Consider the following 25,185-nt stretch of genomic DNA (forward strand, 5'->3'; position numbering starts at 1 on the left):
GGTTCAAAGATAGAACCAGTTTACTGAAAATGTTTCCTTTTGCCCTCTTGTCTTATATCAAACCCAATTCTGTAAAGGTTTAGAGTCTCTCCACAGAAACACAATTTCTACACAGATGATTGGTTTCTGGTGCTGATTTTAGCTAGTGTGTGTGGGCGGACAGTAACCCAACTGGTGGACGGTGCGTGATGTCTTTCTGCTTGATTGACCTGCACTCCACAAAAAAGAAAAAAAAGATGAGAATCTAAACCCCTTGGACTGCTGCACTTTTGCATCTGCAAACACAGCTCTAATTAACCTCTTCGTGCTAAATAAACCGGCACAGAAACACGGCTATCTGATTTAATGAGTGACGACTGAAATCTGCAGAGAAATGAGGAGGGAACGAAGGTCCAGGAGCCGGCGCTGACATACAGTGCCGCTCCGCGTTCGTGTCGGACGTGCCATCGTGGGGATTTCCCCACATTAAATATACAGCCAAAAACGGATGGAATTATCGCAGATGCCCGGGAAATGCACTGCACGGCTGTGAGAGCGCGGTAACAAAGCGCTAGCGCCGAACCGATAGCGTCCCTTTGTCATCCCGGCTTCGGATCCCTCAAGCAGTCGGCTCCGCCACGCCAGCCCCTTTTGGCAGAGAACCGGTTAATAAACCCTTTCCAAACGGTTCCCCTCCGCTATTATTTTTTAACATCCTTTTTTCCTCGCCCAAGCCCATTTTCTCTGTTTTCCAATCAAAGGCAACAGTGTAAATATTGTCTTCCAACAGGCTGTGATGCTGTAACGGTCTTCAAAGGGGAGCGCGTCCAGGACTCCGCCGCTCGCTGGTCTGGCTTTCATCTCCCCAGACAGACGGGAGCACTGATAAGCAAAACAACAGCTGCAGCTAGAGAAACGGCACCATCAAATATAGGTGCACAGAAATGGAAGGAGAAAGGGTGGGTAAAAAAAAACAAAAAAAAAAACAGGGAGACACGTCTCCAATTTCAATGGTAATAAAAAGCTCTGGAGGCTCAGCGGCACCGAGCTCTGGGCGCCGTTCGCCGATGTTTCTGATTCGTTAGGAAATACGAGGGGAAACGCAACGTAAATAGGATGCGTCTATTAAGTTCCTCATTTCCAGGAGCAAATGAAGCCGTGGCGGGGGACAGCCGCGGGGCCTTCTCTGATCTCCCCACCTGGGCTCCGATGATTCTAATCACGCTCATTAGACTTCATTACAGCAGCTTAACCTTCTCTCCGTTTTAAGAGCAAATAGGACATTTTGGGGAGGGGCCGGTCACACAGGCTGGCCTGTTACTCTGTAAGTGCATACCGGTGAGAGGTCTGACTCAACTGACGGGGTGCTTCAAGAGAAAACTCCTGTTCCTAAAACTCAAACCACCCCCCCCCCCACCACCCCATCCATGAGTCTCATCTTGGTTCACAACCATAGCTTTTAGCTCAGTTCTTTTCCCCCTCCCTGTAGACCGTCTTTAAAAATCAATTCACCACTTTCCATTCCGCACACGCAACAGACACAAGGCCTATTCTGAGATGTGTGGAGAGACTCGAGTGTCGCATCCCTTTAATTCTGAAACTCACGCTGACACTAGTCATGACGGCTAAGAAAGATGTTTACTTGCAAGATTTGACTCCCGCTGAGAGCGGGCTAAGCCAACTGCCTTTCATCCCACATTTAACTGCACTCTCCCTCAGCCCGCCATCGCGGGGGGTCCCAAATCCCGCGGCAGAGACGCCGGCCTTACCGTGAAGCGGAGCGGCTGCAGGGGGACCTGGAGCGCGAGCGGGAGAAGGGGGACCGCGAGAGGGAGCGCCGCCGGCGGAAAGACGCGGACCGGGACCGGGACCGGGAGGCGGCGCTGGGCCAGTGGAAGCGCTGGGAGGAGGAGAAGAGCGAGGCGGGCGGGGAGACGGAGCTCCGCGACGGGGAGCAGCTGGACGGGGAGCAGGACGGGGAGCCCTGCAGGAGCAGGTCCAGGTGGGAGCCCTCCCAGGGGAAGAGGAAGCGCTCGTGCTCGTCCTCGCTGTCCTCCAGGACGCCGTCCAAGGGCAGGCCCGGGTGCACGTACCCCGGCAGCTTGCAGTAATACTCGTCCCCGGAGTCGCTCTCCTCGGGCCCCGGGGCCCCCGCCGGCTTGTCCTCGCTGTAAATGGCTTGCTTGGGGTGACCAAAGTGCTTGTTGAGTTCCACCCTGATCTCTTGGTCGCGGAGCGGCTTCCTCCTGCCAGATTCGCCGCCGTCGGCCGGCGGCCTGGCCTGTGGAGCTTGACCCTGGCGCTGCCCGTCCCGGTTCGGGGCGGGCTCGTGCTCCACAGAGGAAACGCCCCGCAACTGTCCCGCCAGAGAGCAAGGGCGGGAGGAAGATGAGGAGGCGGAAGACGAGAAGGAGGAGTAGGAGGAGGAGGAGGAAGGCGGCGCGGTCGCGTCCCAGCATTCCGCGTGCCTGCCGTCCAGGCAGCCCAGCGAGAGGCCCAGGGAGAGGTGTCGCTTTGTGCTCATGAACTGGCAATAGTCGTGGTCGCCGAAAGCGCGGGGGGCGCCGCGCTTGCCCTTGCACTCCTCCGGCCCCCCCAGGGGCAGGGCGGGGACCTTGCTCAGCTGGGCGTACAGCTCAGTCTGCTCGGGGCCCCTCTTCAGGGCGCAGGAGGGGGGCTCCTCCAGGCGGGCTTTTTTTGCCGGGGGCGAGGAGGTGCATGAGGACAGCTTGCTTTTGATCGATGTTTTGAAAGGATTCTCTTGACTGGCTTTGTGAGGAGGCGTGGTCGGTGGTGTCAGACCTGAGGAGCAATAAAACGGAATGGAATTATAATAATTTGCCCGCAGCCTGTTTACGGACAGTAGACACACAGGCCTGATTAAAATATTCACTCTCATTCCGCCTAATCCTGATCCGTATTTTATTGCAATCTTGACAGATTAATGTAATGCTCTGTGTAACTTAATATAGCGTGGTAGTACATGGCTGAGCTGCAACGCCCCTTCCTAACCTTGGCAAATCCCCGCGCATGAAGAATCGCGCATTAAACACAGGCAGTGAGGTCCGTGGTCATGCTGGCATGGCAGAAAACGCCAGATCCTTCAGAAGGACAATATACACAGGACCATGGCCAAAACACTCTTAATAGAAATAATAATTTACTCAGATTCCAAATGACAATACATACATATTTTATTTTTTTTTCTTCTCATGTAGTTTTTCTCTGTGAGTCCAGGTTACATTATTATAGCCTTGATAATGTGTAATACTGTTACATTAAACCTAATGCGATATTAAGCTTGTAATGAAAACATACTGACTGCTGGGCAACCCTCCTGCTGTTGCTCCATGGATTCCCTACATATCTCCCTCATCCAGAACCTTGTCCATCCTGACAGATTTATACGCCGGCAGATGGCAATTATATGTGGAGGCCTGAGAGAGGCTTCTTTATGGCATTGTTAATGCACTCACACAAACAACACACAAATCCTCTCCGGAATTTAATTCAGACCTCTTCTCAAAAGTTTTGCCTTTCCTTTCCCCTTTTTTCTCCCCCCCGCCCCCGTCTGTTTGAGTGCTGGCCTTTCGGTCAGCGGCAACAAACGGCAGCCATTAGCGAGAACGTGCTGTCACTTTGGGCGTAGCAAGCCCGCCGCCTGGACACTTTCTGCAGCACTTACAAGGGGAAGGAGGGGTGAGGCTGAGACAGCAGTGGGCTCCTGTGGCATTCTCCTGAGCCCGTCACAGTGGACAGAGGACTGTGACTCATGCACAGGTGCGACTCCTCCTCCAGATTTTTACAGCGCGCGACGCCTCGCTTTTTCCAGGTAGACAAACAAACAATCCGGCGCATGGCACACACAATATTTCAGCCATAACCTGGCTCTGTTTTATTTATGATTACATTGATGAAATGAGCTGTAAAGGCAAGATGGGGTGGAGGGGGGCTTGGTGAGAGCAGGGGGTGTTCTGCCAAGGAACTTCTGTTTTGCAACCGAAACGCCATCTGTGCACACAGTGTAAGCAGGGTCATAAAGTAAGAGCTATTAATGTCTCCAAAATAAATCAGAATTAGATAAATGTATGCACGCTTTTTTTGCGAAAGCTGCTTCTGAGCGATACACAAGCACAAACACGAATCAAATGGCTTCAGGTGCTCCAATCTATTTGGTGCTCTGCGGTAAACTGCAAGAGGAGAAACTGATAACTAGCTTAAGCTTAAGGAGTCATTTCCCAGCAATTTGCAGCAGCCACACGAACAGGCATACTTAGGCATACCGACCCCGGTCTTATTATAGCGCTAATAGATTGTACTGTGTGCTACAGTGTCTTTATTAGCACACCGACACAACCAGAATGGATCTGCATTTGCAACGGCCGGCGTCAGGCTCCACCAATTACGGCTGGACGGCTGGTACATAAGCGTGGCAATTCTTCAGCCAGAACCGCACACTTGGTTAATGCACTCCCCTGCCACAACACACAGCACAAAGCACGTCACAGCGAGGAGGGAGTGACCAGTCCGCTCTTTGATGATCTGTAAAATCTACAGAGATGGGCCTATCTTTAGAAAACAACCTACCCTGGCCGACTTGTGTAATAAAACCCATTAAATTAATATCCTTAAGTTTAGATACATATTCCTTTCCCTCATCTCGCTTATATGAAGCAGACATTGTGGTTCTTCCTTTGTGTCAGACAAAACGCCGAACACACAGTGAAAATATAGTCCAGAAAAGCTTGCTGAAATTACTTTCTCATTTGCAGAGCAAGAACTGCGCCTCAGCTGTTGATTAAAACGCTATCTGCTTAAACAGAAAAATATCAGACAGAAAAAAAAAACTCCTTCCAGAAAATTCTGTGTATTGTAAGTGCAAGACCTCAGTTTTCTCTACTCTTCACCCACATGGTAAAACATTAAAAAAATTATTTTCCTCTCAAACGAAGCACAAATCCCTGAATAAAAATAAAAATAGAACAAAAACTCCTCACAGGTCCCCCTCAGGAAACAGCAACTCACACAGTGTTGACTCAGTCTTTCCTAATTTTTAGGCAGGGTAGTTATGGCACTGGAAAAACTAATCCGTGAGTTGAAAGAGTCAATCTCCAAGTGTTTCCCCGCTAATAGCTTTTACCAGTGTATAATCCTATAACACTTAGATAAGGGTGAGTGTCAGGGTATATCCTTATTAACTAAGGATAGATCGGGGATTAAAAACAATAGGGATTTAGTCTGATTCCTGCGAGTGGAACATTACCTATTTATGTGCTGGATTTTATTTCTGGCCGAAACTACTGGTAGAAGTAAAGAAATATTAACCGATTCCGACTACACTTAAAACCTGACAAACTGACGGCTTAGTTGACCCCACTGCCCTCGTGCCTCCCCCCATCAGCACAAACACACACACAAAGCACATCAGGGCAAAGCACGCTCGCAGAGACAGCGAGAGTGAGGTTGTGGGCAGGAACCCGTGTCCGATCAGATAAAAACCTGAAGGGCCATCAAACACGTTCTGATTTCTGCATCCAAACTGCCCACAAAAGCCCCTTACCATCTCAATTCAGCTAAACCATCTAACAAATATCACCTAACAAACAGTGCCTTAAGGCTTATGGCAGCTGAGCCAGTTTGCAAGAGAACGACAGAAAATACTCAAATATATTTAGTGCTCTTTCCTGGAGGCGGCAGAACAATACGAAAATGCCCATTCACTATGAGCCATTATGAGTAAAAGGGCAGACATTTTGTTTTTATTGACCCGGAATGATTAATCACAGCTTGTGGGATACTGATATAATTACCAACATAATTCATGCAGAGAGAGAACTGCTGAAGCTCAGTGTTTTATAGCATCAACTGCCACTCATTTCATTTAGGTTTAATTACCTTTGCCTATAGTCTTCCCCCTAACAAATAAATATATGCATTAATAATAATAATAATAATACCCTTTAGCACTGACCTCATTCATAAAATGGCACTGTTCACATAAATACCAGCCTTTACATTGGAAATTACCTTCATGTCCCTAATGAAATTAGCAGATTGTCTGAAAAGACGCAGATAATATCAGCAAACTGAATTACGTGGCAAAGCCAATTAAAACAATACTAATGCCATATCCATTTGCCTGTGATGTATCGGATAAGTGAACATCGCAGTCAAAGAGCATTAGCATCCAGACAAGACAATGGAAGAGAAAGATTAACTCTTCGATGGAGTGACAAAGTTTCCAGTCAACCAGGGGAAATAGGAGAGTATTTAATATAAAGGTACGTAAAACTGAACACAATGTTCCTTCACCTTGAACCCTGAACTTTTATGGAACGATTAAGCTAAAAAAAAAAACCCTGAAGTAGCAGAGCCAATTAACCCTGAGAAGGATATTTCACAGAGCTCCAGTTTTCCATTACAGTAAAAACTGGTCCAGCTATAGCATCTACCATTTTGAATATGCCCCACTCATGAAGAAAATTGAATAATTATCGTATTTATTTAAAACCAACATCTGCTTACCTGGAGTTCCAGATAGCTCCACACTCAATGTGCGTTCAATGGATTTGTTCTCAAATGGTGATCCCTTGTGGTCACTGAAACACAAAAACAGAACATATTTGAGTACTGAGGGGGAAATACGGTCTTATTTTTGAATGATTTTACAAATGGAATGAAATTACAAAATGCCTCAGTTCTTTTTTTGTTTCTTTGTCTGGTTCGTTTCCTTTTTCGATTTGTTGTCTAAAAATGCGGAAAAACTCTCTCACTTACTTTGGAGACTCTGGGGTCAAAGGAAGTGGCAAGGTGGTTGGTTTGGCTGTAGAACACAAAGGAGCATGGGTAATTATTTAACTAGATCACACTGAGCCACATCAGTTCCACATCTACATATCAATCTCAGATTTGATCATTGACAGCAGTGTTTTCTCAAACCCATCCCCGTATGACTAGAATATTTTCCATAGTTCTTTGGGAGTGATGGCTTCTAACTAGACTAGACCCCATTTTTTTGGTTTACAAATCACTGTTTGAGGCAGGATGGAGTAATGGCATATGCATTCTGATTCAGAGCTGTTCACGACTAACCGACTCACCCGGACAGGGAAAAAGGAAAAGCACAAACACAGCACATTATGCCGCATGAAACCCGACCATAACACTTTAAAAGCAATTTTAACATGCAGAGAATGAGAGCAGAGGCAGAAAGAACAGTCAAGGAAGCTTGTGCAGTTGCCTGAGGCTCTGATTATCTCCAACTGCAGCTAAGGAATGCCTTTCAGTTAAACAACTATGTCATTATAGCAGTGCTCGGCTGAAACTCCATATACAAACATTCGGCTTGATCTAGCCAGAAATTGGCTGACTTAAAAATGCCTTAATGTATCGAGACATAACATCCTCCTCCCTCCGCACTAAATTTAATCTCGAGCCAGCGCTCGGTGCGAATTGAAAGTGTATCACTTCCCTGCAGCCTGTTTTTGAAAGTTGCTGTCTCCTGGAATAGAGGGAGCAGTTGCCTGACTGTTTTCAAAGTGACTGTTAGGTTCAAATTAGCAGGGGGGAGGGGGGGGGGGAGGTGCGTTAGTGCGGAGTCAGACTAAGGAAGCGGTTAAAAAACGAGAGGGGGAGAAGAGAGAGGGCGGGGATGCAGCAGAGATTACCTAACAGAGGAAGGACCCGGTCGTCGGGGGGCTTGCAGAATGCCTGACTGTGTAGCTGTTGCTCTTGTGTCATGGAGAGGTTGAGGTCTCCTACTGGAATTACAGAGTCTGGGAAGAGGGGGCTCAGGGCTGTCTGTGCCCAGGATATGGGGCTGCCCAATACATCTTCAGCAACATCGTCCCCAACACAACCAGCCTGCTCCATGGGGCCCTCCAGCCACCCCACCTTCAGCCCCTCTCCTGGCTCACTACCACAGTACCCCACGGCCGCTACAGGAGCTGAGAGTTCCTGAACAGACCACCTGACCTGTCTGTCACCCTGGCGACCCGCCGCGCACGTCTCTGTGTGAACTCTCTCAGTGGCCCGCACTGAAGGCCTATTGCCTCTGGGGACCGAGGGGGCGGTTGCCAGGGAAATGCCCCAGCTGGTGTGGGAGAGAACAGCTGGGTGTGGGTTACCATGGCGATGGGCGGGCTTACGCTTGGACATCAGCAGCTGGCTGAGTATAGGGTGCCCTGACTCCTCCCTTCTCTGGACCGTGGCTGCGGTGTGCGTATGCGTGTGTCTGGCCCCGCCCGGGCGCTCGCTAGCCGAAACGCCTCCCTCCTCACGGCAACGGCCACAGCTGCCTGACTGACCCATCTCTCTAGGAGGGAGAGAATAAGAATGCATGTACCTAATGAACCTAGCGGCTGCCAGGCGCCCCGCGTCCAGGGCCGGCTGCGGACCTGGCGGCCTTCCTTCTTCACTGGACGGCCTGCGCTCCAGTTTGAGGCGGGCATTGCCACGGCCGTTCCTACGGGCTGGGGGGATAGGAGCAGGTGCTGTGGGTTCAGACCGTCCCTGAGTGCCAGCCCCGTGAACGCACCCTCTCCGCTTCCCAGCACCCACACCAGCCACACAACACCCGGCAGCAGCCTGGCTCTCACCTCGCTGGGTCTGCTGCTGCGGCTGCGGCTGCGGCTGCTGCTGCTGCGGCTGGGACAGCGACTGCGACTGCGCTGGCTGCTGCTGCTGCGGCTGCTGCTGCTGCTGCGGCTGGTGCGGCTGCGGCTGGAGCGACAGGGAGGAGGGAGCCGGCTTCTTTTTGGAAGAGGACGAGGAAGAGGAGGAGGAGGACAGGGAGGAGAAGGAGGAGGTGGAGGATGACGACGGCGAGGCGGAAGACGAGGAAGAGGAAGGGCAAACACCTCCGCTTTTGTCTCGGCTGCCGCCGCCCCCCCGGGCGCTCTTGGCCTCGCAGGCTTCGGTGTGCAGGGCGTCGGCGCCGGACGTGAGGTACTTGAGCAGCTCAGTGCAGGGGCGTCTCACTGGCCTGGTCTGCTGCGAACAGGCTCCCCTCGGTTTGCAGGTCCAGGGGTTCTCCGTCTGTGAGCGGGGGGTGGGGACACACCAGGAACACTCAACCTCACTTTTAAAATCAGTGGTTTCCTAAATAGGGCAAAACTCACAATGTGCAATCCCAGCAGAAGAGTGAAACTCATTTCATGCAGCCAGCTATTTGCTTTTATTCATATTCACAAATTTTTGCGGGCAGCAATTTAATCCATTTGATTGAAAAAAAAATATAATTTTACACCGTGTAGCGAATTTGCATCAGAATAATACAATCAACCTCTAGTTCTGTGGGTACAAGCAACATTAATTTACAAGAAAAAAAAAGGATAAATTGATTTCAAGCTAATTGCCAGCTAATTCTTCATTTATTTAATTGTTAATTCTCTTTCTCTTTTCACATCCTGAAAAAAATATATATGCAGCCAACCAGTTCTATTCATTCTGCTTGGTATCAGCTTCACACATGCAGCACACATGAAAACCACAAGTGCACAAACGACAAGAGTAATTGCTGTTTTGTGATGAGGTAGGGAATGCCCTGTGGACGGAAACTCTTCCTCCCCTGGCAATAGCCAATTATGCAGTGCCTTACGGGACCAAAAGCTACAGTCAGCACAGTCTGTACGGCTCTGCTGCACTAACAATAAGTTCCTACATGCTACTATATATCTGCAATGTAATCTGAGTATATATTTTCACTCCTATATTTGAATGGTACAATACAATTTGGAATGTTCCATTTGAAGCTATTTTTGTAATGCAGAAAAAACAACAACCACTTGACAATCAGCTGCCTTACACTATATCGGCAGTGTTCCACAGAAGGATAAATTCTAAAGACACAATGATAGAATGGCTCTATTCTGCATTTCCCCTTTTATATTCAACAAATATTCCATCTCCTGAAACCAAACATCTGTGCAATTTGGGGACAGCAGTTAAGTTAATTTAACGGTTTGGTTCAAACCATCAGTCACAATTCGCATGGGGGGGGGAAAGCTGTGTCCCTTTAGATGAGTGGTATATAAAAGCGGATATAGCAACAGCTAACGAGATGCCAACCCTGGCGTAACGCTTAGAAACCCAGCAGCAATCACCTTGTTTTCTTCGTAAGATGGCACAGGGGAGAGACCAGGGGACCGCACGTTTAATGCGCTCCAAGCATGCGACAGAAATTAAGGATACAAGCAAAACATCGAGGCCCACAGAAGCCGCTTTTTATGTAAACACTACAACGGGGAGTTACCTTGACGACAGCAGGTGTTGGTCTGTTCCTGTGGTTGCTGGCTGCATGGTTTTGTGTCTTGCCACCTGTGTATTGATTATAGCTGAGCTGTGAGTTAGCAGGTGCCAGCAGGAGTTTCTTCAGCTGCAAAAGGCAAGACAGAGGAGGAGAGGGTTTATGCGCGAGGATGGGCATGCGTGCTCTATTACGCATCCTCAACCACACTTAATTAAACCATCACGGAGAAGGGCTGATGGGCTTTTGTCTTTGTGCCGCTGGGGGTGTTGGGTAATTAGATTTGTCTTCAAGAATAAAAAAAAATAAATAAAAAACACAAACGCAACCTATACAGTCTCAGATCTGCAATCTGCTCATATTCTCGGCTGATGAGAACCTGACAAGAAACCCGTGTCTCCACAACAGGTGCGATGATTTTGCACACAGGTGACTCTGCACAACGCCTAATAATGATACCACGGATGAACATGTGGATTGGCTGCTATTATGCGGAGCCAACAGAGTAAACACAACAGCGGTGAAAACAGAACACATCAGTACTGCCGCTGAAGCCACTGCTCAAAAGGAAAAGGAGTGACCTCACAGGGGTTTGCAGTCCTCCATACAGAAAGCAGATGTGCTGCTCTTTCAGAATCTTCACCTTCTTTTTTATGCTTTATTTTTATAAAAATGGCTTGTGTCAGGGCTGCACAATAATGCATAAACAATAAACATTCGAGCTTATGCATCCTTTTGTTCAGAAGTCCATCGGTTTTGAAGTTGTAGACATGTCTCTTTCCATGGTTAAATGAGATGTCCGTGTGGCCTTTTTACCCTGCGCCGTTTCTGATCAAAGCACCACCCATGGAAAAGAGATCCCGACTAACCATTACACTGAATCATCGTTTTGAGGTATTCATCAAAGTGTCATATATCTTCACCCAAAGCCGTTGCAGCACGTGCATCCTGTGCGGTGAAATGAATACCTCGGTGATGTCAATTCACCTCCGCCTTTGCCTTCCATCCTCGTGGCTCCGATACACTCACAGAGATGGGCACCAAGCACTAAAAATGTGTGTACCGGGGGACTTGGGGGAGGGTTTATGCACTTATTTGGGGGAGAAACTTACCAGAGACGGCTCCTCGGTTTCCGGGGTAGGGGGGGAGCCGTCGGGCGTGGAGGGACAGCTCTGGTCGCTGGCATTGGTCACGTCCCCATCTGCCAGGGCCTCGAAGGAAGGCAATCCGTCCTCGTCCACCGGGATGCTGTCCAGGGTCTCTGTGAGCACTGCCAGCAAGTTGGCCTCATTTTCATCATCTATCTTCTTAGGAGGGGGAAAACGGAAAACAGGAAAAAATAGGACAGTTTAGAGGAGTCGGGGCTTTTTCTTTTTCTACATTTTCGCTCGCTCGCTCGCCGGGTAACGTACTTTATTGTTAATACCAAATTCTTCTTATTTTTTTCCCCCTCAGAAAATATCTGCAGTGCTGTTTTTTTTATTATTTTCTCTCTCTGCATGAGTCAGATCCGCCACTCATATATTAAGCATGCAGCTTACTGGACCAAAATAATATCTCCCCCTAGAAATCCATTAACAAGGCTGACATACAGCAAGTTTCGGGGGCTGGGAGGGGGTGGTGAGGGAAGAAAACAATACAGTAGAACTTGCTTCGGTCCCAAACTCTCCCTTCAGAACAGAATGATCAGCTTGACAGCAAGATGTTTGCGAGAAATCCTCAGATAAGGAGAATTACAGCCACGCTGTTTCTGAGGCACTGTAGTTTTCTTCTTTTTTTTTCTTTAAGTATCAGAAAGCACCAAAGATAGTAACGTGGGAAGACATTACCATTTCTGATAAGGCTTGCCGCGTATTAACCATGGTGTTCTCTCATTCCTTGGGAGGAATAACAGGCAAATGTCGTCTAAGCAAAAGCTACTCTGGGAGCAAAAAGGGAATGGGCATATTGTGCTGGAAGTTCCCACACAAAACACATGGGACCGAAGGCAGACGAAGATAAACACTTCATTACTCTGGGAAGCTCCCAAGCACACCCAACCGGAGGAAGCCTTTTCAGGCACAGTATGGGATTCACATTGGCCGGTGATGCCCTGCGGTGGTGATCACCCAGTTAAGAGCGAGCCATCGCATTAAAAAGTGGTGCTCCACCGGACAAGTCTCACACGCTCATGGTCACTCTTTGCATTTCTTTCCACCCGATTTGTAATTTTATGACATATTACAGACCACCACAGATACCTCTTGGTGAGAGCAGCTTTTGAAATATAAAGGCAGCAGTTGTTTCTTTTTTTGGGGGATGGGGGGACTGGGGGGGGGGTGCAGGGGGGGAGATCCCATTACAGATACAGTAATAAGCATTTGATTTGCCACTGACAACGTGGAAAATGCGAATTAGAGGTCTGCCAGGATGACATTTCTCATTTGGCTGCACGCTTCCTCACTAATGACTCAAAATGATAGAGAGAAACTTATTTCGGAGCAATACTAAAATGCCAAGTAGGGCAGCGTGGCACTGATGTTCAACAGTCTGCAGGATACGGTTTCCTGCAAATTAGCATGCCGCTTAAACGCTAACAAAGAGCCTCAGATTGCCGCTGCGCAGCCCCTGAGGCTACGCCATCCACGGCTTCCCTGTAACTCTCTCTATTGCTGGGTAGGTAGGTAATAGGGCAAACACCAAGAGCCTTTACTAAAAACTACATGTCTCACAGCTTGGATATTGTAACGGCAATGATTTAGGCCCTTCCCTTTAATGGCTAACCATCTGTTTGGTTTACACTTAAAAAAGAAGAAAAAAAAAATTTTCAAAGCAAAGACTTTGGACTGTGTTTTTGTTCTTCATTTAAAAAAAAAAAACACAAACCGGTTAAGGTTGACAACCCCCATCCCCACACCGTAAACGAAGAGCAGTTTTGATAGCAAACTCCAGCGGCCTTGAGGCAGAACCAGCGCTGAAAGGTCAAATGGAAAAGGTGCGCATCCCCCCCCCCCCGCCCCCCTCGCAGCCCGACCTTGAGCCGGCAGAGGGCCAGGAAGTTTGCGGGCTCCGTTTCGCGGGCGCGGCGCTCGTCGCGGCGCTACGGTTTCATTAGCGTAATGTGCAGCCGCGAGGATCACCCTTAATATCCTCCTCCAGCTCCTGAGGACCCGTGGAGAAGAGGCAGCGCTCCGGCTGTCCCCAAACAGCAGCGTCCTTAAAGCTGCAGAGGAGCGATGGAACGGGGTGTGGCAGAAGTGCGCCCCCACCCCCACCTCCACATTCAGGGGAGGCTGCCTTCACCCTCCCCTCTCCCCGCCCCACCCCTGCCCCCCCCCGACCCCCCACAGATCTAATGACTCCCAGCAGCATCTGAAGACCTGTTCATGCCACTCAATTAACTTCCTCTCCCAGCCCAAAACCTGACCCTCCTCCAGTAAACCCCTGTGATATTCACTGCTGAAACAAGCTGGTAAGATATGTGTCCGAAGGGGGTAGGATCAGCATCCCAGGCTAACACTGAAGTGTGCTTTATTGATTCAGGTAACAGCTGCTGAGAGGAAAAAAGAAAGAAAGATGGTCTCTTTGAGGCCCCCACCCCCCGACCCCCCCCCTCCCTCGCAGAATAGTTAATGGACCTCACAGAATTAAAGAGATCTTAACAATCCAGGGCTAATTGTGAGATCACAATATATTAACCTAATTCAATTCTAAAGGGTGCCATTCATGCTGTTTTACTCAAAATGGTTCAATTAGCCATAAAACATACTGGCAAGAGAGAGCAGCTCATTCCTTCTCCCCTTCCCTGCCTCCCTCTCTGGAGAAAGAAAGCGCACACGAGTCATTCATTATCAGGTGAGGCCTTTTGTTATCAGACAGGTTGTCTTTGAAATTGTCCTTGCTTTAACTCTTTTATGGAGTTCTATGGCACCATTGTGTTCCTTAGATATTATTCATGGCACTGATAACGGAATTGTTTTTTAATATGTACACTTTTGAACTCCCAGGCAAATTGCAAATTTAAATCTAGCCCTAATTGCTTTTTTGTGGAAAACTCTTGAGTGCTGGGGATCAAATTGCATGTACGGTATACAAACAACCTTTAGAGCAAGGGAAAAAAATCACTACATTGCGTCACAGCAATAAACCCAGACACTAAATTACACACAGGGAACTGGACAGTCAAGGCAGGCTGTGGGCACCATTAAAAAACACATTAAATCGAAATGAATAGTTTAAATGCTTACAAAAATGCATAAAAAATCTAATCTCAACTGGGCAGCACAAAACAAAGAGAGATGTACACTGCTGTTTATATCCTGTCAAAAACTGCTCAACGAACACGTGCACCCAGCCAGAGAAAATAATAAATCATAATCATACTTTGACCAGAGCATTTCTTGGGTTAAATTCCTATCTTGACTATTTAATTGCAGCGTTTTCATTTTCAGATTTCAAAGCTGTCCCTGGGATGAGGTTAACTGAATGGGCAGGTTTCCTAATCACAGTGGCCTCAGAATTAGAGACATGCCTCGCCACAGCTGAACTCTACGTAGAAAACACATTAGATTTGATAAACAAATAATGTCATTCTGCGTTATTACCCAGGCCCCAGATTTCAGGGGAAATAAATCAAAGTCACTCGCAGCAAAATGTTAGCTTTGCTGACGTGCACTGAACAGTCGCACAGACACAGCATATGGCAGGGGGAGACGGGGAGCAGACGGGGGAGACAAATCGCACGGGGCGGACGGTCGTCCGGCACGAACGCAGGAAAAAAAAAAAAAAAAAGCGAGGAATCACCGCATTCGGAACCGTAAAGCCAGCAATCAATAATTATGTTAAGCTTCTTAGAGAGGCGTACGTGCAGCCACACTGTCAGCCGCACCATACATTATAAAGAGAAATACAGAACTGTCAGGGCCGCCAGCGCTCAACTGGACTAATAATGGACTCGCCTCCGGAGCAAGAGGCCAATCTCATTTTCTGTCCAGATAGGAGACTCGGGAGCGTCTCAAATTATTCAAATGCCAATGCCCCCCCCCCCCCCCCAATCCCACCTCCCCCTCCCGCTGCCAGCTTCCCTTCTCAGAGCCGAGAGCAGGCCGACACTTCAGAAAACACAATCGCTCAAGTTCATGCCAAGGCATTCCTTACTTCGCGGATTAACTTTTCCTGACCCCACAGAAAAGAAAACAACAGCTGCCCCAACCCCCACTCCCCCACCCCCTTCCGCCAACAACAGCAAGAATGACAACAGCAGCATTAACTTCAGCAGAACCGCAGGCGGCAGCAGCACAATTAGCATTCGCAGAACCAGAGGTAGCAGCAGCGGCAGCACTGGCGCTAGCAAAACCACAGGGAGCAGCAGCATTAGCGTTAGCAGAATCAGAGGCAGCCGCAGAAGCGTTAGCAGCAGTGGCAGCCATTCCCCACACCCGTACGCCCTGCTCCCTGAGCGGGGGCCGGCCTGCATCCCTGCGCGGCCGTCCAGCGCTGAATTTCTGAGCGCGCTGACATTCCGGATCTCTTCAGCCCGGCTTGCCGGCCCGAGATAAAGAGAGACAGAAGCAGACCTCCACAGACTACTTAAATGCCACTGCCTTTGGTGACCTGAGCTGCTGATTTCAGGCAATTTCACTCCGGCTGACTAATGCCACAACAGGACTTGTCACCGGCGCCTCTCCCAGTCGAGAGTGAGAGGACGACATCAAAACCAATCTGTGAGCAGCTAGGGTGAGCTAGCTGAGAAAAGAGCAAGCAGACATCGGTAGCTTGGACTCCAGTACCTGGATCAGGGCACCTGAACTGAGAAACGCAGGCCTTTCCATGTGGGCTGGTTCACGTTAATGAACTAACAACTAAATTCTGCATTATGTCTTAATTTGGCAGTTTGACTGATAGTGTGGAGCACAGATAAAACTGCGACTGGCAGAGTTTAATTAACAGTCTGCTGATCTGCTGATCCGCTAGGGGATAAACTGAGGCGGTGGACCGTCGGAAGTATCAGGGCTCAGAGGGAAAAGCTTTCTGCGGCTCACCTGGGATCAGCATAACCACGCCGCTCCCATTTTACACGCAGTTCGCAGGGCCCGTTCCACAGCTGACCTCAGGTCAGCATATAAATATATTGTGATGTCCTCACAGCAGGCTCGTGTCCCAGCTGCCACAATTAGGTCCCCGCCTGACCTAACCAGGCAGGGGAAAAAGCCAGGCGGGCTTAAATCTGCTGATGCCAACACCTGTAGGTGTGAGAGCGCTAAGTTCTGAGCAGAACTTTCCAGCACAAATTCAGGAGCCAGCAGGCAGAGATATGCCTTGACAGCACTACAGAATTATGTAAAGATCCAGTTCAAGGGCCTGCAGCTGCAGCGCAGGCAAAGGAAACACAAAAAGTGCTGTGAAAGTGTTTGATTTGTAGACTGGAGGTCTTGGAAAACTTGAAATGGCCAGCCTGGTGCAAACCCAGAGAAGTCAGACTGTTTAAAAGGCAATTTTGCGAGACGGTGTTTCCACCAGCGACTTAAGAGGGGGAGAGGAACAGAAGGCTGAACTACCCCCCGGGGCCAAAAATTGTCCACCCACCTTAGCTGATGACAACCGGAGATCTCAAGCGACTGGAATTTGTCGAGAGGATTAGTCACAAGCGACTACGAAAGTACCAAACCCAGGGGGACACTTCAAACTGCAGAAATAATGAGCGGAGTGAAAATAGTGTGTGGAGGACCTGTATCTAAGGCTGCTGAACACTTGGTTTTGTTTTGGGCTTTACCATGTGACAGTTGCCCGGGGCTTCTTTAAAAAGTCATTATGATACATTATCTTGTTTGAGTTTCCTTTGTGTTGTTGTTTTTTTTTTTTTGCAAAGCCAGGTGACGGGACGAAATGCAACAGTTTATATTAAAAGGGAAATGCATATTCCGAGATTCGCTCTTTATATATCAACAAGTCTGACAGATAAATATGGAAAAACACAGCCATCGAAGAGCGTGACATTAAATGCTATGCAAATAGCTACCTGGTTAAGAAGCCACCAAATAAATCTGTACCAGTAAGCACCCCTTTGAACAAATTAAAATGCAGAGGAAGGGAATTCTAAATAGAGGGAAATGTAGCTTATTGGGACAAAAAAATTGACGTTTTTTTTTCTTTTAGAGGTTTACATGGATCTGAGAAGAAGGGGTTTACTAAATTCCTTCCTAACCAGGCACTCAGTTAACCTCATGGCCAGTGACCTTTCAGACACTACTAGGCACATCAGAGCTCAAAAGCTTTCCATCTGTCACGTCGAGTTCAGAAGAGGAGGATGCTGGTGTGAGTCGAGCAAAAGAAGATATCACTTAACGGGACAAAAGTGATAAGACATTGTTATGCAGGAACTGGTCTATGGGGTTATGGACCCAATATCAAAAATTTATGGTAATTGAAACCACAGAATCTTTGGAAATGCAGTAAATTTGATTCAGTATCAAAAGGTCACGCTATTCAATTTACACTCAATGCTGAGTATAATATGGAGAATACACCTGAAAGCAAATGATCTTATCAGCATCCAGACCTCAGCACTTACAGACTACATAAAAGCTATTTGCTGATTACTAAATAAACGCATTACCTTTTACCTTGACATTTTTTGTTCTGGGTAGGATGCTACTGGAGGCCGGCACTCCGAGGCCGTGACTTTGTAAAAGGGATTACTTGACTAGATTTCATAGACCTTCTAATTGCATTTTTTTTCGGACTGCAGGGCTCATTCCTTGCAGTAAATGCAGCGGACTTCTTTTTGTAAAAAAAGGCCGGCCCCGTTTGTACAGGACCACAGATATTTGTATTTTTTCAGAAGCTGGGAATGAAATGGTGAATGAAACGGTGCAGTGGAGTAGTCCTCTTCAGCATCAAACAAAGAAAGGAGGATTACATACGAAGGGGAGAAACCACACCATTGCCTCGCTCCCTCCATTTCAATTAGTTTACCCACTTTGAAAAGGAAGATTGCTAGTGTGATAATAAAATGGCAAGTTTCAGAGGTGGGATGCACTGAACTTTTCCATACGAGTAATTCTTATACATTGTACACTTAAAATTCCCATGGCGTATGCTTTTGAATTCAATTAGTGTCCTCTTTGAATAAAATATGTTACTGCCCACATAACGTCCTAAAAAGGCAGTGTTAATAACACTTATTAACATTCCTGAAACTCTTTTTTTTTTTTTTTACATATCAGAAAGCTTCAGGCAGGTGTTATAACGCTGATAGGCGCTTCAAAATCCACCATACTGTATTAGATTACAGTATGGTAGGTCTCTTACAGTACACAAAATATAAACCTGTATCCATTTTTGATCAATTTATTTTCATGCAATTTATTTTAATGTACTGTATGACTATATGTAATTATTTCAAGGTGTATGTAGGTATACCCGATTAGATTGTAGGTAGAATTTTTATCTTTGTTTGAAACAGTCACCAGCTGGGCCATTGGGAGGTTGCAAATTGCAAAGCAAAGGCATAAAGTAATGGAAAATTCATCATCACAATTGAACTTGAGTTCTATGGCAAAAAAAAAATCCAGTTTGACAAAGCAGCTATTAGAGTAGCATTCTATCACTAAAAAAGCATACAAAATAGAGAAAGGAAATGCAAAATAGGAGCAGCCAAATAAAAATAAATCCCGAGCATGGCGAAGTAGAAGTAATAAAAATATGAAGCATTCTGGGTAATACTTTGAAGACTGAGCAGTTTGCTCATAAGGCTGAGAATAGTCATTAATTTATTTATCTTTACCCCCACCAAGATAGTGACTCAGTATAACAGTGTCCGCACCCCTGATCAATATCCTTTATTGTTGAGGGAAGAGGTGGATCACCTGAGACTGATACCACATCACGCCTCATCATGGATTTAAATCTGTTTTGCATGCAAGCAGGATGCAGCCGTGGTTTTACACTGGTTGCATAAGGACAAAGCTTTCTTGGAATCTTCCATTTTAATTCCCACCCATCAAGAAACCAAAAGCAGCGATGCTCTGTCCACTTCTGCCTTCTCGTAGGAAGGAAACAATCAGATGGCAGAGCTTATTGGCTTAGCTTGTCCAGCCAGGTTAAAGAGAAGTAGCCCTGAAAGGCTTTTAAAGCAGATTAGTCCCGGACTAAAAATAGCCAGCGCAGGAGAAAAGGCACTACTATGGCTGGCCATTCAACGCATGTAAACACCACAATCTGATCTTTTTATACAGCGTGACAGCTCCGAGCGCAGCTCCAGGGTGCGCTAGTGTCTGAGCTCCGGGAGGAAATTGCCGGAAGAGGTGCCTTTCCCAACAAGCCAAAACAGACCCCTGCACCACACCCCCGGCACCCGGCAGCCAGCACCATAGAAGGGAGGGGAGTTCCTCATCTGTAAAAGGTTCAACATTCACTCACCCCCAGCCTAATAAAGGCGGAAGCATGTTTATAAAAAGGACATCCCCAGCGTGAGAGTCCCCTACCGCACTGAAATGGATCCTGGATCAGGGGTCATACATTTGATCCTAAATGTAGAGGGCAGCCTCAAACATAACATCTGACTCTCCTGTTTCAGCTCTCTGCTCCCATTTCAATAGAAAGAACAGTGTGCCTCTGTGATAGAACTGAAGGCACTCACTACTCATCATTCTGACACACACACACACACACCTGCACATAAACAGACACACACACACGCATACAGACAGACAGACACCTCACATACACACAGACATATAGAAACTCAACCCCCCCCAACACACACACACTCACACCACACCAAAAACGCATCCCCTGCTCTCCCTTGGAGTCCTGGCGCGAGCGGAGGGGGGAGGCTGTGGATTTGGCAGACGGGCGATGTCTCCAATATGATGTGGATAATGCAGCACATGCCTCGGCTCAGGTGGGCGTGATTACAAAGTACTGCGCCTCTAATCCTTGGCTCATTGAGAATCAGCAGCTTTCCACTTCAGGGACAGGCTGAAGAAAGCTAGCCAAGCAACTACCAGAAGATGTTAACTTGCTCTTTTCCAAACATGCCCTAGGGGGACCGTTTGCCGGCTGCAAGTGCTCTTTTTTTTTAACCACCTCCCCCACCCTGCTCTTCTTCTTCTTTTTAAAACCGAGTCTGCAAGTGAATACATTTGTTTATGCCTCCTGGATTTTAAACTTTCTAAAGCACTGTTTAAACAGGACAGACTGCCCTGCATGAGCCAGAGAACATGCAGGAGAGCACTGGAGTGTTTCAAAGAAATGCAGTGAAGGCCCTTGCCAAGGAACAGAATTGACAGCCACTTGATGATAACACTGGGACTAGCTGCAGGACGCTTTATTGCGGTGTCTGAATATTAACACAGTTTTGTGTTTTGTTAGAGAGATTACTTATAAATAATATAATCTGATGACGCTGTGTAAATATATGCACTCACAAAGGCATGGCAATGAACAGCAATGTTTTTTAATGGTTCAAGAAAAAAAAGAAAAAAGAAAAAAGATCTACAGCACGGTATGATAATTCAACCGCCCTAGCCGAACTGGTACATCTACTGGTGGCGTACTTTGAAATGTCAGCATAAATTTGCAAAATAAACACGAGCAGTCAGCATTGGTAGATGTTATCGGGGAACACAAAACACATTTGATCACATGTTCAGGGTAAAAAGCAAAGACTAATCGATCTATAGTTCCATTACATTATGCTGAATGAGTACGCATCACATCTGCAGGGTAAATTATAAAATATGCCACTGCAGGATGCTTTTCCGAACAGTGTGCACCCCCACAAGCCTCAGTCCCTTCAATAACTAATCATCTGGAACATCATCACATCCCTACTCACATAAAAAGCTATATCATATACATTACGCTGTAAATGCCATAAACCCAAGCATCTCTTTCAATGATGTCTTAGTCTTCCCTTAATCTATCAATGGAGTCTATTGCATTTATGCCATGGTTTCTATGCTTAAAATCCTTTAATGAAACAAGCAGGCATGGCTTTTATTACCAACTTGTTAATGCATATGTGTATGTGCGTATGTGTGTGCGCGTGTGTCTGTGAGTGCATTCCCAACTGTGTACCATTTTGTTTATCTCATTATGAAGCCATTTTGTAGATTACTTTTCATTGAGCAAACAATTGTAGGAGCAGATTAATGATGCAGTGGTATTCTTTGAATTCCATTCCTTCTGTCCTCTGCAAAATGGTTTCATGAAATGGTCGTATTTTCAAAAAAAAAAAAAAAAAAAAAAATCTGGGTAAAATCCTTGAATACAAAAGCAGCTCGGTTATATGGAGCTAAGTCTCCCTTTCCTCTAATGGTATGCTAATGAGAGACAATTTCCTTGGAACACAAGCCACAAACCGTGAATGTCTGTCAAAAAAAAAAGTGAAATATGGAGTGATCGCCTAAGGGGGGGGGGGGGGGGGTACAGGCAGTGAACTGTTCTCCTGAAAGAAGAGAGAGGCCCCTCAGACCCAGCCCACGAGCCCACGAGCCCACGAGCCATCCACAGTCCGGCATGTTCTCTGACATGTCTCACGGTGCTTTTGTTTTCCTTCGCAGAGCCCCTTGTGAGTGTCTCAGATGTCAGCCCTTTTAATCACTTTCCTCTTAATGGCAAAACAACCTGTTCTCCCTTTCTTCTTTTTTAGCAACCGAATCAACCTCCTTACGCCCGACCTGCCAGCAAAAAGCTGTCCTTTCATGCACTCCTTCCTTTCTCATTTGTGCTACTATGGAATACAAAGACAGCTGGGCTTTAGCTTTCTTTTTTTTTGTGTTTTTTTTCCCCCCTTTGCAAAGAAAGGATTTCACGTGTCGCTAACCACATCAAAATAACAAACAAACTCCCAAAGAAGGATCACAGCTTTATTTACCCTTCTGGGGGTTCTATGATTCGGACCAGAAAGCATCTTGTTCCTCCGTAATGTCTTAACGGGAAACGCTGTCTGTTCCTCCGCCCTCCCTCCGGCAAGCGGGACCCGGCGTGACAGCTGGATTTGGGCTCCCAGGCGCTCCCCCTCGAGCGCTACACCCCGCACGCTACCTCCCGCCACCACCTCTAGACTCCATTTTAGCGAACAGATAGGACGGATAAATCATGCTGAACTGGCACTGAAGGGCATCAGCCATCTAGTCACACAATCCCAGGCCTTTCTGCTTCCCCCTGATCATATCTGCCTCATCTGCTTGCCCAGGGCCACTTGTATTTTTTGGCGAGGGGAGAGAAAGCGTGGGGAGGGAGGAGGGGCGGGGCGGGGGAGGGGGGGTGATTTGATGAGAAAGTGAAATAACAGGGAGCAGAGTGCAGACCTAAACACCATGAAGAGCACAGATTTCCTGGGCCTCCATTAACCAGAGCACCACAGCAGCCTTGGCAGAACACGGTTGATATTTTCCACCGGGAGACAGCACAAAGTTATGCCAACTTGTTTTAAACAAGAGGTGATCACTCATTAGTGCCTATACACTGTGACTGGGTGTTTCAGCGACCCCTGGAGGCCAATGCTGGAAATGCACAGAAGGACAACTATTGTTTATGTTCAGCCACAAATGCACTGAAAATGATTAATGTTTGTATACGTTTGTTACCATGTGCCACTCTAACAAGATATTCAACTCACTCATACAATGCATCTTTATTGATATATTTTGTATGGTTACTGAAGTGGAATAAGTAGCCAAACAAAGATGAATTAAAGGCACAGTTTATGCTCTGAATTTAGGGTATACATAGAAAAAAATCAGCATGCCATCTCACCAGTGTTAATTGCCTGGTAAATTGAATGTGCAGTAAAACTATTTTAAACTGAAAATATACAATGTAAATAAATGAGAAAGTTTTGAATATCAGTAAGTAGGAGCTCTGGGATGACAGTAACAATGAAACTCAAACTAATGATGTACAGTCATCGCGCAAGCAAAAAAAAAACAAGCATTTCTGTTGCAGACTAAACATGCATTGACCCCTGTAAGTTTGGACCCATTTTCAGAATTTAATCCCAGAGAACTGATATACAGATCCCGAAAGAGCCTTAATTATGTTTCAGCCACCTGTATAACCAGAGAAATACGTTCACTGCACAAAGAACCAAACTTAAAAGGGGAATAAGTTTGTGCTTAGATTTTTTTTTACAACCAAAACAATCACCTCAAGAAACCTAACAGCATCACTAAATGGCCCATAAAAATAGATGAAGATTTGAAACGTTTGCTGACAATATTTCCTCGCGTGGGCATGGATGATGCTACTAACTGCGGGTTGAGTTCTCTTCAAGCGCCACAGTGCTAATGGTGATTGTAGTTTTTTTAAGTCTGTGTTTCTGTCCAGACCTCAAGTGGACTGCATGCCATTCAGACAGCAGACCCTGGGCACTGAACTGCTGGTCAGCCACTACTGTCAGTCAGAAAATGGCCACAGGGCATGTGGGTGGAAAATAATCTCTTAATTGCAATCAGAAACACTTATACAGCAAACAATGTGTGCAAATGATGATTAAGTTAATTAGACATGCTATTATTAAACCCCAGGACCCTACTGTCATAGGAAAACAAACAATTTTAACACTCCTTGAGTGGTCGAAACCCTAAGCCTATTTTTGACAAGGAACGGCAATGAAGAACTTTCTCTAATACTGGGCTTAACTGCTGATCTGCTTCATTTAATGGACTTTGTTGTTTGAAATGTGACAGAATCACAGGTGCAACAAGTACTCCGACCCTTTGGAGATATTTCACAATATGGCCTATAATCAAGGGCATGTCAACTTAATTGTACAGTTCCCTCTGTGCCTATACTGATAACTGCACTTGATTCCGGTGAATGGCTTTAGATTTTGGAAGCTGCTGTCAGCGAAGGGGACTATGGGCAAAAGTCAAAGGTTGGCCTCATATCACTCTGCTTTATCTCTGGCAGAAATATTTTTCCCTTTGTACTTCTGGAGATAAAAAGAACCTGTTTGTAAACTCCTGCAATATGGATGTTATACGAGGCCGTTTTTTAAATCAACCACCTAGTAATTATTTATAAATACCGCATATATTGGTACTCTAATATTTATTACCCCTTTACCATAGATAGACAAAATTTCCATTGAAGTTTCCTTGGTTTAACTAGTATTTATTTCCAAAGCTTGATGAAAAAAGCAAAACTACAAAAATAATCTTGCAAACAAATAAAATAATAAATAAACAAATATAATAAAAACACAATTTTATACAAGGTATGCAAAGATATAAAAGTTATCTTACCTCAAACAGGTTTGATGCTTCATTGCCATACTGATTGGAAATGATTTCTGATTGGTCACTGTACCACTTGAGTCCACCCAGAAAACTATCTGCATCCAGGTCACTGACATCTAATTCTGATAGGTCAAGTTCTGGAAGGTCAGGGCAGAGAGGCTGGTCTTCACCAACCAAGGCAGCACACTGTAGGGATAGAGACAGAGTAGGTGGTGTTAAAATACCACGATTAAACCATCGCAATGAGAGATGCAATAGGTTTGGGAGCCATTTAATGCAATTACTCCATGAGGAAAAAGAAAATTGATCAGCATTTGGATATTTTTGCACAACATCCCTAACCTCATGAGCACACATATCTATGCACTAGCAGACAGACAGACAGACAGACACATCACTTTCATCTTTGTTTATTTCCATTAATGCTTATTTCATCAAGTCTCTCTGGCTCCCCTTTGCCAAAGACACGTAGTTGACTTGTTGCTTTTCCACCTAAGATTTATTTCATAAGTACATTTTAACAGTAATGATCTATTGCACATTCAGATACTCCACTAATTCGTTATGCAAATGTTTGCAGCAGCCCCATTCTTCAGCGATATTGCAACTTGGGGGCCTGTCTGACGTGCTGATTGGCTGCATGCTCTCAGTCACATTCTTTGGACAGTGGCAAGACTCACCCCCTGACCAGCCAAAGTCTACACAACCGCTGCCATTGAAAATTACCTTTCG

The 25,185-nt window shown here is 46.4% G+C and overlaps 1 protein-coding gene across 7 annotated transcripts in view; it reads right to left on the reverse strand.

The window, feature by feature from the left end:
- ppargc1a (peroxisome proliferator-activated receptor gamma, coactivator 1 alpha) overlaps positions 1 to 25,185 on the reverse strand; it is a 235,210-nt gene that overhangs the window by 9,286 nt on the left and 200,739 nt on the right. For 3 of the 7 annotated variants that reach the window (XM_064343471.1, XM_064343467.1, XM_064343469.1), the window contains exons 2-8: positions 24,460 to 24,639; positions 11,338 to 11,532; positions 10,232 to 10,354; positions 8,577 to 9,015; positions 6,757 to 6,802; positions 6,505 to 6,578; positions 1,749 to 2,781 (exon numbers count right to left, since the gene is read on the reverse strand). In XM_064343471.1, the coding sequence (XP_064199541.1) occupies positions 1,749 to 2,781; positions 6,505 to 6,578; positions 6,757 to 6,802; positions 8,577 to 9,015; positions 10,232 to 10,354; positions 11,338 to 11,532; positions 24,460 to 24,639 (2,090 nt within the window). Of the gene's footprint in view, positions 1 to 1,748; positions 2,782 to 6,504; positions 6,579 to 6,756; positions 6,803 to 7,646; positions 8,317 to 8,576; positions 9,016 to 10,231; positions 10,355 to 11,337; positions 11,533 to 24,459; positions 24,640 to 25,185 lie in introns of those variants that run through there. The other 4 variants (XM_064343468.1, XM_064343470.1, XM_064343473.1 and 1 more) reach the window with 3 other exon arrangements.

This window comes from Anguilla rostrata, chromosome 7 (genome assembly GCF_018555375.3).
Source record: "Anguilla rostrata isolate EN2019 chromosome 7, ASM1855537v3, whole genome shotgun sequence".
Lineage (NCBI taxonomy): Eukaryota > Metazoa > Chordata > Actinopteri > Anguilliformes > Anguillidae > Anguilla > Anguilla rostrata.